The following is an 18,045-nucleotide window of genomic DNA, read 5'->3' as shown; positions in this document are numbered from 1 at the left end:
GCTCATTGGCTAATTATAAATTACGCGACCAATGGAAACGCCCCTTTTCCCGAAACGTCATTTTACAAATAATAAGTAATATAAAGTTTATAAAATCTTAGAATAAATGTTCATAAATAAATAAACCCGTAAAAATCAAGAAACCTAAATTACAGACAGTATCCTTATCCTTGGGAGTCACAATGTGTTTCTATCATATATTTTAGTAATAATAAAATTAGGTAAGGTTATCAATTTTTAGAACACAACCTTTTTAGAATTTGCAACTTAACTTAAACTATGCAAATGTTTCTAATATTATCATCCCTTTAATAATAATAATAATACCACACATATGTGTAGTCTGCTAGTTCATATACAATCATTTGTTATCTGACTATATACACACAAGTCTGAATGCAATCCTCTGAGAGCTTGACTGTTAAAAGGACTTTACCACATCTGAAAACAAGTGACAACTCAAACTTCATAAATTCAGATGAATCCCTGTAGGAACACTTTTTATTGAACACCTGGTTGTCTGAAGATTTCATGCAATCAATTTAATATATTTTGGTTTTGTTACACTTTTAGTCTCTCATAATCTGAATACATTAATTCTATTAACATAAGCTTTATCTGACTGGTACATGCATTATCTAAATTTTCCTGGAAAAAAATAATTTTTTCTCAAATATTGATGTCTTTAATTGTTCAACATCCCATATATATCTTGCAGCTGTAAATTTAAATTACACGTTTTAAAAAGGTAAAACATTATACATCTCATTATATAGCTAATTTATTCATTAAACTCGAATGGCTTTTTGTAGCTTTAATTTTATAAAAACAATACATTCCTAAAGCACTGAACATTAAACAGAACTGCGAAAATCATTGCATCCAAACACTCTTAATGTATATTAACCTTCAATAGAAACTTATGGACATTCATAAACTGCTTCTATTTAGCGACAGCTGAAAAACCTGAAAGATTTGATATAAAAGACTTTATTACAGAACAAGGAATACACTTAAATATTATACAACCGGTTACATAAACAGGACAGTAATTAAGACCACCGCATCCCATAATAAAAAATAACTTATTTGAAAAGAGAAAAGAAAAACAAATAAAAAGAAAAGGACACAGATGGTTTTGGAGTTAAAAATCCTCAAATTTACACCTTAATCCTGATCTTCACCTGTGGAGAGAAAGAAAGAGGAGTCATGCATTAAAATACATAGGGAGCATGAAAGTTAGAAATTACAATTGAAATAGGATGACAAATCACGTTTTGAAAGTGAGACACTAGATGCTACTCTAGAATAGATCTGGAGTTACACCAACATCGGGTGAAATGATCAGAAATGCAGTGAGACCACCACCAAACCTATACAGAACTGAACTGTGATTTATTTCCTATGTCATGTATATTGTTCTACATAGCCTATATTTGCATGTATATCAGTGGACATGATCACCATGTTAAATCACATGCAAAAAAAAAAAAAAAAACCCTGAGCAAACTAATGCATGGAGAAACTCAACATAGACACATACAAGGTGAGTTTAGATGTTTACATTTGCTGAGCAATTACTATAGAAATTAACTGATGTGCAGCCATGTAACAACAACTTCAAATGTGGTTAATTTGGTTGGAACTGATCTAATATTTATAATATAATATTTTTTTTTATGCAAATACTTAAAAACAAAAGACTAAGCATTATAAAGATGATGCCAGACTTTTGTGAAACTATGTCCTTCAGTTTAAAAAATGAAGTACATTTAATTTATAAGGTTTTGCATTGAATGTATTATACAAAAAATTACCTTTTTGCAAAATTTCATGAAATAAAATGAGGTCACACCGGCCACCAAACTCACAAAGCCACAGTTCATTTTAGTGAACTGAATATTTCACCCAAATATAATCTGGAAATGTATTCCCTTTCAGGCCATCCAAGATGTAGATGAGTTTATTTCTTCATCAGGCTAGGAGAAATGTAGCATTTATGATGGACTTGCTCAGCAATGGATGCTCTGCAGACTTTGGCTTCTGTAGACGTTAACTGATGGACTGGAGTGGTGTGGATTATTGTGGTGTTTTTATCAGCTGTTTGGACACTCATTCTGACGGCACCCATTCACTGCAGAGCATCCATTGCTGAGAAAGTGATGGAACAAATTTCTCCAAACCTGATGAAGAAAAACTCATCTACATCTTGGAAGGCCTGGGAATGAGTAAATCTTAAGCAAATTTTCATGTTTGGGTGAATTATTCCTTTAACACCAGAGGGTGAGTGAAATAATCCCACACAGTGGAAAGACACCTGCAGTGTTAAGTATTACTGCCACACATAACAGCAGATACATACAGTTAAATACTTACGAGTCACTGTGTTTCCTAAACACACACAGCAAATGCTTTTAATACACCTGCAATTGTTAACCACAAATATTGGAATTTAAAGAAATACATTTTTTTGAATGCATTATATTTACCATGGCAAGTTCTATCATCAGGGACTGCATATATCAGTTAAGTAAAGCCACGTGGTTTTGGTTAATGACTACAGACAGCGTTTTCTGACACAGAAGTGATTATTTACCTTTTTAGCATTGGAGGATTTGGGGGATTTGTTTCGGGGAGATTTTCTCAGAGTCGAGTCCCGAGGAGACTTGCCGGCCACTGCTGAACGCAGGGCACGACTGGCCACGGCGGGGGATTTGCGGGCGCTGTTACGCAGCTTGTTGAGGCCGCGCTGCAGCCTGCTGTCACCACGACCGCTGTTCTTTGGAGTATTTACAACAGAGAACATTACAGATTGTCTTCGCTCAGCCTACAGACAAAAGAAAGTGAGAGAAAACAAATATAGTTAATCTATGAAATGCACTCTTTAACAACATAACATAAAATTAAATTTTAGTAAATTTGGCATGAGCAATTTTAATAAATTAAGTGAGCAAGTTTACTCTCAATTAAAGTCTAGATTAGTAACCACAGATGTCTAATAAAAGTATCTTACCGGCGAGTTTGGAGGTCTGTTTTGACTGTTGCCAAACCTGGCTTTAGGTGTCATTGGTCGCGGGAAGCAACTTGCCAGCTTCTTCATCTGTGAAAACACAATTACTTGTGAACAACATTTTATTAACATTTAGAGTTTATTAGATTGGTTTAAAGACATTCAGAACTAATTCTGAAAATCTGGTGCTATAAAATGAGTTTATTTTTTTTTCCCAAATTCAGTTTTTTTCCCCATTTAAATGTTATGGTTTAGTTTTAACGGTTCAATTCAATTTTAGTAAGCAAAGAGCATGTCTAATTAATTTAAATTAACCAAAAACATACAAAAGTTTAACAAAAATCATATTTTCACATTTCCCAAATACCTTTTCATTTTATTTTTTTCCATTTTATTTTTTTTGGATTCAGTTTTAATGGTTTAATTAAACTTTAATAAACAGAAAGCATGTCTAAAAAATGTTTCATTCATTGATTCTTTTTTTTACATTTGAAATATTTTATGATAATAGGGCCCTAAGAAATGTTTTATGTTTCAATAAATTCAGTGTTGTCCATGTAAATTGTCCTGGATTTATAATTTAATACACATTTATCATAAAAAATAGTGTTCATTAAATATAAACCATTTGATAAATCTTTTAAAATTAAGTCAAATTAAAATTTCACAATTTATAATTAAAAAATTAACAATTCCTTGGTTTAGTTTTCTTGTTTGTTTGCAAACAAATCAAAACAATGAAAAAACATTGTGTTATCTAAGATTATTAAAACAATTTCTATAAGTATTACTCTTAAATTAAAATCTATTGTACAATAGTCATATACTGTATGTGTCACATTTTCTTCGTTTTATCTTAAAGGTTGTCTTGAAGAAGTGAGCTCAATCAACCAAAACAACCAACCAATCAACTGGGATCAATAATTGCCCCCCTCACATTTCCTTAAATAAACATTTATTTTGTCTGAAGAGGGGGTTTTTGTTTTCTCATACCTCAGGTGTGTCTGGGTCTTGCAGTTGAGAGCCAGGGCGTTTGGGAGCCAGCGGGCTGCGTTTATTTTCTGAAGCATGTAGGTTTGAGCTTGTTTTTTTGAGCTGAGTGGCCCGGTGAGCAGCAGTGCTGGACCGGATCTGACCCGGCAACATGGTGGTGCGCTGAGGCTGGGAGTTGGCAGAGCTCTGGCTCGAAGTTGGCGCAAGGGAGAAGCGGCGAGAGTTCAGGGACTCCTGGATCTGACCTGGCATCATGGATGCACGTCGGATCGTCTCATCCGGGTCACCCATTCGCAGGTCCTCGTCCGTTACAGTGAATGAGGGTCCCAGACTAGGCTGTCGAGGCAGAACGATAGTTTGACTCTGGTTTTCCACAAACAATGCAACAAAAGCGAACTATTCCAAGCTTACCCTAGACTCCAGCGGGTAGCTGCTCTTCAAGTGAGGCAGACAGGCTTTGTTTCGTGCCTGCAGTTCTGCGATGCGCATCCAGTCGTCGGCAGCATGTTCTGGTTCATTCTCCGCTCCGATACAGAACGTACTGGTGGCTATGCAACACACAATGTTATTATATTACTATTTTACTAAGTTATTGTATATATTTTACATATCAATATTACTATAAAATATCAATTATATTTATGACGATCATTAAAACAAGAATATTAAAATAAGAAATATTATTAAAATAAGGGCTGTGCAATTAATCGGATGCGATAGTCATGTGCATCTCGTCAGTAAAGCCGGTACTGTTATTAGTAGTAAATCTCCATCACATGCTTTCAGATGGAGCAGCATTTACTGCACAGAGCCATAGTTCATTGACAAGCTACGCAATATTGCGTTCATTATCGCAGACAAATCGTCTATGAATATGAACACGATATTGCATAGCTTGTCAGTGAACTACAAGTTACTACTAATCACAGTACCGGCTTTACTGACGAGATATGCATGACTACCGCATTCGATTAATTGCACAGCACTAAATAAAATAACTTTTTATTTCAGCAAGTTGCCAAGGCAGCATTTCTCATTTAATTTACCTGTTGTACTAAAACAACAAACTAAACCTGAAATAAAATGTATATTTTATCATATAACATAAAAAATACAGAAAATATAAACTAAATAAAAATATAAATAAAAACTATAACAGTATCTCAATGATAGTAAAATGTCACTGGTAATACACCAAGTAACTGTAACAATGAGGTCTTATAACATCATTTCACCTCTTGGTGGGCCAACGTTGTGCACGGTGCTTCTGCGATATCCAGGCAGACTCTGAAGGGTGTCTGCTTTTGAGAAAGTTGCTGTAGCACTTTCCTCTGAGAGGTCCATGGAGAACGGCCGTGAATGTTGAGCTGCCAAGTTGGGCTGAGATCGGGCAGAGTGCAGACTAGAAAATGACTCATCGCCTTCAGCACTTCCTGATGTCTTCTAAACAAGCAAGAATAAAAGAACCAAAAACACTTTAGAACCTTTGCGACCCAGTAATAGATAAAAAAAAAAGAGACCTGATAAACAAGCCACAACAGTAGTAGTACTTTTTATTATTTCTCAGATAAAATGCTGCACATTTGTTTGTGAAATTTAAATTGTATAATTTGGAAATCTGAATGAGAGTGCAGTTTCACTCCCTGACAGCAGGTGGCACTTATGTAACAGCAGTGATATAGCATTTCCTTAGTTGCTGCTTTAAACAAAACAGTGCTTATAACTACTACTTTAATATGCATTATACAGAGGCAAGAATAAAAGAAAACACCACATAAACCTTTCTGAAGTCAGTCAGTTCCCCTCAGACATACATTCATATAAACCCCAACCAGGCCTGTATCACGATTCGTCTAACATCTCAACCGACTTGAATCGTCACATTTTTATTGAGTTTCAACTGGCTTGAGATGCGTCATTACATCTGTACAGTTTACTTACCGGGTCCCTTTGGGAAGCTACATTCAGTCGTGCAAATACAACTTCACTCTACTTCAATGTGGAAAGAGCAAAATCTCATAAAATGCTTGTCAAACTCATATTTAAAAGAAAATCGTAAATATCACCAGACAGGAACTGTCTGATAAATGTTGTTTCTTGTGCTCAAATAGCATATTTATTTATTCATGATTTAACGCCATGTCATCAACAGTGGCTATATTCATGGCAAGAGGAAACATTTTAATTTCACAATTCAGTCGTATATATCATTTCAAAACAATTATATAACAATTTTGTTTAAAAAATAATATATATAATATATATATATATATATATATATATATATATATATATATATATATATATATATATATATATATATATATATATATAATATTCCTTGGTATATATATATATATATATATATATATATATATATATATAAATAAATAAAGTACAAATATACAAAAACATACATATAATAAAAATCTTAAAATAGTGTATATTCCAGGTTGGGCCAGCCAAAGTTTCATGTGAAGACCTGACAGTGATTGTGCTGATTGGCTCTAATTTGGAAGGTGGGACTTACTTTACATTAACTTTTTTAACCCAATAAAGTGCAGAAGGCAAGTAGAAGGCTGTGAATTTCCTACCTTAGCCATGGTGATGTTGATAACCTGCATAGTACGACGCCTGCGAGCCGAAGCGGTGAGCTTCTTTGCAGAGTCAACCACAAGATCGCCAATGGAAGTGATGCTGGACTCTAGTTTGTGCTCAAAGACATCGTTGTGGTCCCCTTTACGCTTGTTGCCTTGTTGACTCATAGGCGTGAAGTAGAGAGTCTCCAGGGATTCAGCCCCCAAGGCACAACGTTTAGCGGCCAAACGCTCAGAACTACGTACCAGTGGAGTGCTGGATTCACCCAGTATTGCCGAACGACTGCCAAATTGGGAAAAAATATACAATGACACTGCATGAATTACCTGAAATACAATGTGAGAAGCTTTTATGATTGGGTTCTTTGCATTACCTGTTAGCGTTGAGCGAATCGTTCAGCTCAAACTCCAAGCTGTCTGTACTGGTGTCCTGCTGTTTCTCCTGGACTCTAGTGTACAGACTTTCTCTGTGTCTCATGTTCTCTTTGTCATTGGTCATCTTCTTCTGATCTCGCAGTTGCCTGTCAGCAAAATCCACCTATGACAAGCACACAATTAGACATGAAACTGGACAGGAAACTCAAAATGCATAGCTCGATTCAGTCTCATGTCCACAGTCTGTAAATATTAAACAGTAAACTAACTTGTGCTTCCAAGCTTTTCACTTTGGCCACAAGGTTCTTCTCCTTGGTGCTCGCCTGATCTAGTTCCATGCGAGCCAGTGTCCGTTCCATCTCCAGAGCTTTGACTTCCCTTTTGCTGGCCTCCAACGAATGCTCAAGAGTTTTATTCAGCTCCTGAGCCTCCACCAGCAGCTGCTTTTTACCGTTGTAGTGATTCTTGGCCTTCTCCACCTGAAGAAGTATGGCAAGGGATGTCAAACTGTAGGTTGTCCAAATCAAATTCTCAGAAACATAAATACTCATGAAAGAATCAGAAAGATCTAATTCAAAACAGACCTGTTCTTTGTAGTGCTCTACTGCTTCCGACTTTGTCTTCAGCTGCTCCAGGAGTTCTTGATTCTGTTCCTCCCACTTTTGGGAAGCCTTTTTAAGAGCAAGGATGGAACCATTTTGCTCCTCTACCTTCAACTTTAGCTCCACTCGAATCTTTTGGGAGGCGTCAGACTCCCTCTGGAGAGACTGGTTGAGAGAACTCAGGTGGTCCTTTTCTCGCCTCAGCATCTCCATATTCTGCTGGAACCCATCAAGTTGACATTTGTCGGCATTAAGCTCAACAATCCTCTTCTCCAGATCTTCCTTTGAGTGTTGGATCTCAATTATATCTTTCTCCTTTTGTTGGCACAGAATTTCCATCTTCCTTAGTTTCTGATCCATCGTCTGCAGAAGTTGGTCTTTTTCCGAGACGTCATGACTGGTAGTTTCTAGTCGTCTTTGTAGGATTACAACCTTTTCTTCCAGCACTTTGCGGAGATCATCTTCAGACTGTTTGGCCCTTAACTGCTGATCATTTATTTCATCTTTAAGAGAACTTATTTGAGCTTCCCTTCCCGAGGCAAAAGTGGAAACCTCTACTATTTTAGCTTGAAGTGAACTTACATCCTTCTCAAGCTCCCGGGCCCTTTCTTTAAGGTTCTCTTGCTCACAAACCTCCTTTTTAAGCAACTGAACTTCAGATTCCTTCTGAGAAGCTGTAGTTGTCAACTCTGCCACTTGTATCTTAAGAGAAACCAGGTTGTCCTTCAATGAGTTGTGTTCAACCTCTAAAACAGAAATCTCCTGTTGCTTCTGCACTTCATTTTCTTGGTAACTTCGGATTTCATCTTTGACAGAGGTTACTTGTGTTGATAAATTGTCTCTTTCCTTTCTCACAATTTCCAAATTCTGCTGGTACTCCTCTAGTTTTTGTTGTTTCTCAACAAGAAGCTCACCAATCTTCTTCTCCATGTATTCCTTTGAGTGTTGGATCTCAAGGACTTCAGTTGACAAGATTTCTCTTTCCTTTCTCACGATTTCCAATTTCTGCTGGCACTCTACCAGCTGCTGTTTCTCAACAACAAGCTCCCCAATCTTCTTCTCCAAGTCCTCCTTTACCTGATGGACATCTTTCTCCTTTTGCTGGCACAGCAGATCCATCTGCTTCAGCTTCTGATCAAAAGTCTGCAGTAGTTGGTCTTTGTCTGAGACGTCTCGACTGGCAGTTTCCAGTTGTCCCTGAAGGGTTTCAACCTTCTCTTCCAGCACTTTGCGGAGATCATCTTCAGTCCGTTTAGCCTTCAACTGATCTGTCAACTGATCTTGAAGAGAATTAGCACAAGCCTCCCTCTCAGAGGCTAGTGTGGAGACCTCTAGGATTTTAGCTTGAAGTTCATTAACCGTTCTATCAAGTTCCTCACGCTTGGCAGTCTCAAGCTCCCGAGCCTTTTCTCTAAGGCTCTCTTGCTGGTGAAGTTTATCTTGAAGCAAGACAAGTTCAGAATGTTTCTGTGAAGCTGCAGTTGTTTCCTCCACCAACTTCTTCTCAAGGACAGCCATGTTCTCCTTTAACATGTTGCGTTCAACTTCTAAAACGGATATCACCTGTTGCTTCTGCACTTCAGTGTCCTGGTAGCCACAAATTTCCTCTTTAAGAGAAGTTACTTCAGATGACAAGTGGTCTCTTTCCTTGCTTAATATTTCCAAATTGTGCTGGCACTCAGAAAGCTGTTGTGTCTCAACATGTAGCTCAACAATCCTCTTCTCCAGGTCTTCCTTTGAGTGTTGGATCTCAAGGACTTCAGTTGACAAGATTTCTTTTTCCTTTCTCACCATTTCCAAATTCTGCTGGTACTTCACCAGCTGTTGTTTCTCAACAAGAAGCTCCCCAATCTTCTTCTCCAGATCTTCCTTTGAGTGTTGGATCTCAAGAACATCTTTCTCCTTTTGTTGGCACAGCAGTTCCACCTGTTTCAGCTTCTGATCCAAGGACTGCAAAAGATGGTCTTTGTCCGAGATGTCACAACTGGTAGTTTCTAGTTGTCTCTGTAGGGTTGTAATCTTTTCTTCAAGCACTCTACGGAGATCATCTTCAGACTGTTTGGCCCTTAACTGCTGATCATTTATTTCATCTTTAAGAGAACTTACTTGAGCTTCCCTCTCAGAGGCAAGAGTGGAGGCCTCTAGTATTTTAGCTTGAAGTTCTCTTACATCTTTCTCAAGCTCCTGAGCCTTTTCTTTAAGGTTCTCTTGTTCGCAAACCTCCTTTTGAAGCAACAGAAGCTCAGATTCCTTCTGAGAAGCTGTTGCTGTCAACTCTGCCACTTGTGTCTTGAAAGTAGCCAGGTTCTCCTTTAATGTGTTGCGTTCAACTTCTAAAACAGAAATCTCCTGTTGCTTCTGCACTTCATTTTCCTGGTAATGTCGGATTTCATCTTTGAGTGAGGTTACTTCAGTTGACAGGCTGTCTCTTTCCTTTCTCACTGTTTCCAATTTCTGCTGGCGCTCTACCAACTGTTGTTTCTCAACAACAAGCTCCCCAATCTTCTTCTCCAAGTCCTCCTTTACCTGATCGACATCTTTCTCCTTTTGCTGGTACAGCAGATCCATCTGCTTCAGCTTCTGATCAAAAGTCTGCAGTAGTTGGTCTTTGTCTGAGACGTCTCGACTGGCAGTTTCCAGTTGTCCCTGAAGGGTTTCAACCTTCTCTTCCAGCACTTTGCGGAGATCATCTTCAGTCCGTTTAGCCTTCAACTGATCTGTCAACTGATCTTGAAGAGAATTAGCACAAGCCTCCCTCTCAGAGGCTAGTGTGGAGACCTCTAGGATTTTAGCATGAAGTTCATTAACCGTTCTATCAAGTTCCTCACGCTTGGCAGTCTCAAGCTCCCGAGCCTTTTCTCTAAGGCTCTCTTGCTGGTGAAGCTTATCTTGAAGCAAGACAAGTTCAGACTGTTTCTGTGAAGCTGCAGTTGTTTCCTCCACCAACTTCTTCTCAAGGACAGCCATGTTCTCCTTTAACATGTTGCGTTCAACTTCTAAAACGGATATCACCTGTTGCTTCTGCACTTCAGTGTCCTGGTAGCCACACATTTCCTCTTTAAGAGAAGTTACTTCAGTTGACAAGTGGTCTCTTTCCTTCCTTAATATTTCCAAATTCTGCTGGCACTCAGATAGCTGTTGTGTCTCAACATGTAGCTCAACAATCCTCTTCTCCAGTTCTTCCTTTGCCTGATGCGTTTCAAGGACATCTTTCTCTTTTTGAAGGAAAAGCTCTTCCATCTCTTTGAGCTTTTGATCCAAAGAGCCCAGCAGTTTGTCTTTATCCACAGCACAACGATTGACTGTATCCAGCTCTCCTTGTAGTGTTCCAACCTTCTGCTCCAATTCTCTGCGAAGATCATCTTCAGACCGTTTGGCACGTGATTGTTGATGCTTCATCTCATTTTGAAGGGAAATTACTTGAGCCTCTTTCTGAGAGGCAAAAGTGGAGACCTCTACAATTTTGGCCTGAAGCTCACTGATCTTTTTTTCAAACTCTTCACGCTTGACTGTCTCAAGCTCCAGAGCTTTTTCCCTTAAGGTCGCTTGATGGGAAAGCTCCTTTTGAAGCAAGAGGAGTTCAGATTCCTTTTGGGAAGCTGTATTCGTCACCTCCACCAACTGGTTCTGAAGAGCAGACAAGTTTTCCTTCAAAACATTGTAATCAGCCTGTAACACAGACATTTCTCGTTGGAAACGGCAGATTTCTTCTTGGAGAGATGATACCTGAGTGGACAGATGGTCTCTTTCTTTTCTCAGCATTTCTAAATTCTGCTGGCACTCGTCCAGTTCTTGTTTCTGCTCAATAATCCTCCTTTCCAGGTCTTCCTTTGCTTGGTGCATCTCAGTAACATCTTTCTCTTTTTGTTGGCACAGCAATTCCACCTGCTTAAGCTTCTGATTTAAAGACTGCAGAAGATGGTCTTTGTCCGCTGCATCATGATTGGCAGTATTTAGTAGTTCCTGTAGATTTCCAATCTTCTCCTTCAGCTCATTGCGTAGATCATCTTCACACTGCTTGGCCCTCAATTGTTGATCCTTCATCTCATCTTGAAGAGAACTCAGACAAGCTTCTCTCGCTGAGACAAGAGAGGTTGCCTCCAGGATTTTAGCCTGAAGCTCACTCACAGTCCTCTCAAGCTCCTCACGTATGGCTTTCTCAAGCTCCTGAGCTTTTTCTCTGAGGGTTTCTTGATGACAAAGCTCCTGTTGAAGCAAGTGGAGCTCAGATTCCTTTTGTGAAGCTGTAGTTGTCACCTCAGCCAACTGGTTCTGAACAGAAGTCATGTTTTCCTTCAACACATTGTGTTGTGCCTCTAAAACAGACAATGCTTGCTGTTTCTGCACTTCATTTTCACTATAACGGCAGATCTGCTCTTTAAGAGATGTTACCTCTGCTGAGAGAACCAGCATTTCTTCTTGTTTTTCTGAAGCAATTGAAGAAGCAGAGTCAAGCTCTTGCTGAAGTTTCTTAACAGTGTCCTCATGCTCTTTGCGATTTGATTTGATCATTTCATTTATTTCAATATTTTGTTCCTTTACAAGCTTCAGGTCATGGCCTACATTGTCATACTCGTTCCTCAGATTTCTGATTTCTTCATCTTTTAGGGAAATCTGTTGGGACAGATCCAGAATTTGTGTTTGGAGGCTCTTGATTTTGGTCAAAGCCTGACTAACCTTGTTCTCCTCCTCTGTTTTCTCCTGTCTGAGAATATTTATTTGCTCCTGAAGGTCTCCAATGGACTGCAGATGCTCATCAAGATTTTGCTGCAATGTGCATGCCTCCTTTTTCAGGGATCCATTTTCTTGCACCATTTTCTGATGATCTTCCAGCTTCTTCTCATAATCCTGAACTATGTCTCTGGCACTTTGCAAGTCATCAATAAGGGCATTCAGAGCATCCTGCTGTGATGCTCTTTCCACTTCCAAACCCTGGATCTCAGCATGCAAAGCGTGAACCATCTTATCTAAAGAGGCTACCTTCCCCTCCAGCTCCTCTCTCTGTTGGCGAAGGTCTGCAGAGATTTTTATCTCTGCTGTCAACTGCACTTCCACCTGTTGCAGGCGAGAAACGTCACTTTCCAGAGCTGATATTTGTGTGGTGAGCATTTCCTTCTGTGTCTGTAAAGCCTCCTGCAGTGTTTCTCTCTCCAAACGGATGCTGTTGATGGACTGCTCCAGATCGAACACCACCATTTGGAGTCTTTTGGTTTCCTTTTCAAAAGAGCCTCTCTCCTCAGCCAACAAAGCCTCAACTTCTGCCTTTTCCTTCTCAAGACGGGAAATAGTATCCTGAAGCTGAGTGAGTTTAAGAGTCAGATCTGCCAACTCCTGTTTAAGTTTCTCCCACTGAGAAAATCAAAATAGATTAAAAATGTTAGTCAAAACTAGACAACTCCAGTAAGATGTTTTCAGCTTAGTTGTAAACTGTTGTATCTTATAATTTCTCATTTCACAGTGAATTAATGTACTGGTACTGCAAGAACATGATGTGAGCTTCAGACTCTGATTAACCAAGCTGGTGTTTTTATTTTTTACCATCTTGCATTAACTCAGATTGGTAAATACTGTAGAAATATTGGCAATGTTAGTTCATGTTAACCTTATTGTTTAACTAATACGTCTAATAAATTTGCAACAACATAACCATAATATTACACATTTAATCTTGTGATGCAAAAAAGGGTGCAAATTAATTTAAATTTAAGTAATGCACTAGGCTGAATAACAGTCACATTGTGAATGCACTCTTTCTGCAACATCAAACTAAAGTGCAGAAAACTATAAATAAAAATATTAAAATTTATCCAAAAAATGTACAGATAGACAGAACATCTCACCTCCATGATGGGCCCCAAAACCTCTCCTTTCTCTTGAGATTGTGCTTTCTGAAGTTCATCCTCCAGAACGGAGATCTTTCCCTGAAGTATCTGAACTTGCTCTCTCAGACTCTCCTGCACGAAGAGAACCAAAAAAAGTTAAATAAATAAATAAAAAACAGAACAGAGATTAATGCCAGAGAGTACAAAGCATACAGAACATGATTAACATGATAAGAATAATGATTGTTTTCCAATATGTAAGAAATGATCTACCTTGTGTGTGACAGCCTCATTTAGCTCCTTCTCCAGAAACTCTTTTCTGCTCTTCCACTCAGTCTGTGCCGATTCGTGAGCCAGCATGAGTTTGGCAACTTCCTCCTCAGCTCTTGCCAGCTGAGCGAAGGTGTTTCGCACCTGATGGGACCAGAGACAGGTAAAAATGATCTGATCTGATCATTATTTTAAGCAGGACTTCAAAACAAGGAAACAGCATTTCACCTGTGCAGTAAGTGTTCCATTCTCCTCAGTCAGTTCATCAATCTTTCTCTCTTTTTGGGAGTTGTCTGTTTTTAAGTCTTGGCATTGCTTTAGAACCTCATGCATTCTGTGGAGAAGACTGTACAAGAAAAAAAGTCACTTTAAATAAACTTTTTTTTTTTTTTTTTTTTTTTAATTAATTACTGGAAACCAAAATTTAACCTTTAGTGCACCTCACCTCTCGTTCTTCTCCTGGAGCTCCAGCAATGCAGCTTTATGGTCATTCTCCAGCTCTCCTTGTTCCCGCAGCATTCGCTCCACCCTGTGCTGTAACTGCGAAATCACACCCTCTGTGTGCAAAAGAGAGAGAAAAGTTCAACAATACACCAGACCACCACATTATGTCTCATTCACTCCAGGCAGCATAATAAAATTAAAGGAAACATGGTGATGGATAGGTAGATCTTTGGTACCCTTCTCTGAGATGATGCTGATCTGATTGGCCAGTTCTTTCTCTATTTCGTCTCTTACGTCTCCCTCATGTGCCAATTCTTTCCGGAGTTTCTTCAGCTGGAAATGCGGCGTGCTCATTACATCTTGTACTGGAGATCTGGAGATCAATAATGTAAAGGTATTCTTTAGGAATTTATCATTCAGTAAACCATCACATGCAACTCTACGTGTTTCCAACATCAAGCAACATTTGTGTCTTCCCTGAAACAAAAATATTCCAAAATCAGTGAATATTTCAAGCTTAAAATACTCTTGTCATTGAGTTACGCTTAAGCTGTGTATGTGTGCTGATCATGTTGATTACCACAAAACTTGTTTTTTTAATTAAGAAAAAAAAGATCATGGTTATGGCAAGGCATTCATAATGGAAGCAAATGGACCAATTTTGAAGGAATTAAAAGCAGAAAGTTTATGAAAAAGATTATTTTGTTAAAACTTATAAACATAATATATGTTTTAATCATGCATAAATAATTTTTTACAGTAAATTTAGGATTTAAGACTGCATTTTCATGGCAAAAAAATTGTAAAATTGATATAACTTTGCACAGAAAAAGTTAGTAAGCCATTTTTTCACAATCAAACATTTTAACGTTAAAAAATAAAATGTTCATTGATTTACTTTGTCAATTTTGGGGTGAATAAAAAAAAAAAAAATAAAGAGTGAAAAAATGGAAATTAATTGTTGTTGCATCCAATATTATGAACCCAGAATATTCCTTTATATTTGAACATAAAAAGTAAGTTATATTAATCAATAAAATGCTGATTTTCAATAGAATATAATCAATAGAATGCTGTAATTGTCACCATACAACTACAACTTTACGTATTCCTTTTAGTCAAGAAGCTGCTTTGTCCTTTAGCAAAAAAACGCACTGACCTGTCCGAGCTGGAAGCCACAGTACAAAGCTCTTGAAACTGAACTCTGGGAGGCCGTTGGAACCGGCCGACGATCGGAGACTCATCATCGGTGTATAACAGCGAGCTGCCGCTGCTTCCACTGCTAGAGTTCACATCGTTCATAAAAGCTACAGAGAGCGAGCATGTGAGAGATAGATGATTAATAGACGAGAATAGATTTCATTTAATATTATCCAATTCACTAAGCATCATGACTACTTACAGTCTTGGACTAGAAACTGATCAAGGCCTTCGTCTAAAGACAGACCCTCAGCATCATCTTTTACAAATCGAAACATGGATGTAACTTCCGACTGCCACAGACAGAGAAAGAGAGATAAATAAGAACCTATGTTAGTGACATTTTAAAATGCAATATTGGTTGCAGTTGCAGTATAGTATTGAGCTAAGAAAAGCAAAGCATCTAGTGACAGAATGTGGTCATTAGTAAACACTCACCTCTACATTTGAATCCATGGGGAGCAGAATGCCCTTTTTAAAAGTGCAGTAACAAAGCAAAAGTGCCACCTGCGCACAAACATTGACACAATTTGACCGGCATATCATTAAAGGAACAATTCATCCATGAAATAAGCTTGGTATAAGTGACCACAGACACAAAATTTAGTGAACTCAGTAAAGGGAATTCCTTAAATTAGGTCGGTTCCTCATAAAAAGCTTTAAAAAACTTATAACATTGGAGAATATGTCAGTCATATGAACCACTAATGTTGTTTTGTCATTAAAGCTTGACAACATGTGAATTCGTAATGAGATTATTTAGTTTTTGAAATGCAAAAACACTTCCACACATGCAGCATAAACACAAAGCTTTTCAATGGGTTTACATTTTTTGACACCACAGACCCCAAATATGATCATCCATCCTAACTATTGTTTTGCAGTATTGTTAATTTATTATAATATTATTATTAATGTATTACTTATTTTATAACCTATTTTAATGTATTTACTTTGACATTATTTTATAATAATTTCCATTTATTAAATGTTTTTATCGTTTATTTATTTAATTTGAGCACAAATGTATACCTTAGCAAGCTGAAGCTCCAGGTCAACCCCTCCACTGATCTTCTGTAAGATGAGGGAACTTTGTCTTTTGGTGAGGTGAACATCATCTGTACATGCAAGACAGAAGTTGTAAGCAAAGAAATATTATATTTTATTAAAGAACATTTTTATATTTCAAGCATATACAAATATATATACACATGTCTAAAATTGTTGTATTTTGCATATCATGCAAATGGTGAAGTACATGGTCATGACAGGAGGTGAGATTACAAAGCCTTTCCATAACCATGCTTTTCAATATAATTAGGCCTAGACACAAAAAAAGCATATTCTGTGTTAATCAACATTATGCAACAAATACTGTCAACAGAGCATAATGTCACTACTAAAACTTTTCTCATTCATTTCATAACGCGTCCAATCAAGCATTATTATCTATGACAGCTGATGCAAAGCCAGAGATACAGAACATATGCATCAAATTGTTAAAAAAAAAAACTCACCATGCAAAACACTGAAAATGATTTCCACTATCTTGTAAAGGGATAAAGTCTTAAAATCCTCAGTGTTCTCCATTCCCCTTCTAAAGTAACAGATAATGCATTTGTCAGACGTAAACAGGGTTAGTGCAAGCTCCATATTTACCATCCAAGAGTCTCAAAATGGCAACTCACAGTTTAAAGCAGATCTTCAGGAGTCGAATCCCATCTCTCATGGGAACGAACTCCCAGATGGGCTTCTCTGGAAACATGGTATTCATCTGTCAAAAGAGCAACAGTCACTACAAACATCTTATAGAAGAAACATTAACTTAAGTGCTATAACCAACATGTCAACAGACTAAATACCGGTGACTAACAATATCTTTTATTTGTCAGTTCTTTGAGTCACGTTAAACAAAAGAAAACTGGATAACACTCTTACCCATGCCAAGAGCGGTCCCGCCTTGCTCATATTAAACTTCATGGCGGACTCTATAAAAAAAGCATATTTTGAAATTATACTACAGCAAATCATGTGGAGAGAAGAAGCAAATCAATGTATAATATCCAGTGACAGTCCTGTTGTAAACATACCTGGAAAACATCACACAGACTAATAAGTGTGCTTACTGTTTACACTTATTAGATTGTTACACTGTTGGATAAAAGATACTATAACTTTTCTAAGGATACAGCATAACATTTGTATATCTTAATGGTAAATTATCACATATATCACAAACACATATCTATTGTAAAATATGGTGAATATCAATAGCCTTTATATAAACTTGCTAAAGTGTTAAACAGTGCAAATAAATGCAATATAATAATATCTGCAGGATAATCACATTCAACAAGTTACGTTTATTTTGATTTGTTTGTTTACTCTGTAAGTTTGCCCGCTAACTGTCTCGCAGTTTAAACTAGTACATATCATCGTGGCGTAAAAAAACGTAATATAACGCTGAATATAATTATTATAAGCTACATTAATGAATGAAATGTTTTTACCGTGATTTCAGGGTGAGATGAAGGAAGGACACACATGGAAACACGAGCTGAAATGTTTTCAAATTCAAACTACCAGCGTTGACTGAATCTGAACAGCTATTGGTCGTCACGTGATGACGCAAAGCTTCTCATTGGCTGACTCAAATCAAAGTAGCCAATGGAAACGGAGCTTCTTCCGCAACGCCCCTGTAGGAAGTTTTTCAAAAATCTACGCTTTTTGCT

The 18,045-nt window shown here is 37.6% G+C and overlaps 1 protein-coding gene across 1 annotated transcript; it reads right to left on the bottom strand.

Moving 5' to 3' along the window:
* Positions 1 to 470: 470 nt before the first annotated feature.
* numa1 (nuclear mitotic apparatus protein 1) lies at positions 471 to 17,917 on the bottom strand. The gene is made up of 23 exons (XM_079386943.1): positions 17,824 to 17,917; positions 17,252 to 17,301; positions 17,002 to 17,087; positions 16,831 to 16,910; positions 16,346 to 16,431; positions 15,752 to 15,820; positions 15,516 to 15,606; positions 15,273 to 15,420; positions 14,350 to 14,486; positions 14,115 to 14,226; positions 13,898 to 14,015; positions 13,673 to 13,813; positions 13,418 to 13,531; positions 7,560 to 12,926; positions 7,245 to 7,454; positions 6,975 to 7,138; positions 6,598 to 6,883; positions 5,239 to 5,446; positions 4,415 to 4,551; positions 4,004 to 4,339; positions 3,014 to 3,100; positions 2,597 to 2,827; positions 471 to 1,184 (listed from the first exon to the last, which is right to left on the bottom strand). Exons 2-23 carry the CDS (start codon positions 17,291 to 17,293, stop codon positions 1,161 to 1,163), a joined length of 8,274 nt encoding a protein of 2,757 aa, XP_079243069.1. The 5' UTR covers positions 17,294 to 17,301; positions 17,824 to 17,917; the 3' UTR covers positions 471 to 1,160.
* Between the last annotated feature and the right edge of the window lie 128 nt (positions 17,918 to 18,045).

This window comes from Barbus barbus (assembly GCF_936440315.1).
Source record: "Barbus barbus genome assembly, chromosome: 31".
Taxonomy (NCBI): Eukaryota; Metazoa; Chordata; class Actinopteri; order Cypriniformes; family Cyprinidae; genus Barbus; species Barbus barbus.
Note: the sequence above shows the minus strand (reverse complement) of the source record. Positions and strands in the feature narration are given on the sequence as shown.

Coding starts and splice junctions, on each gene's coding strand:
- numa1 (XM_079386943.1), bottom strand. CDS start 17,293: ATGAAGTTTAATATGAGCAAGGCGGGACCGCTCTTGGCATGG. Junction 14,487..15,272: donor GTGGCTTCCAGCTCGGACAG/GTCAGTGCGTTT, acceptor ATTGATCTCCAG/ATCTCCAGTACAAGATGTAA. Junction 13,532..13,672: donor ATGAGGCTGTCACACACAAG/GTAGATCATTTC, acceptor CTCTTCGTGCAG/GAGAGTCTGAGAGAGCAAGT.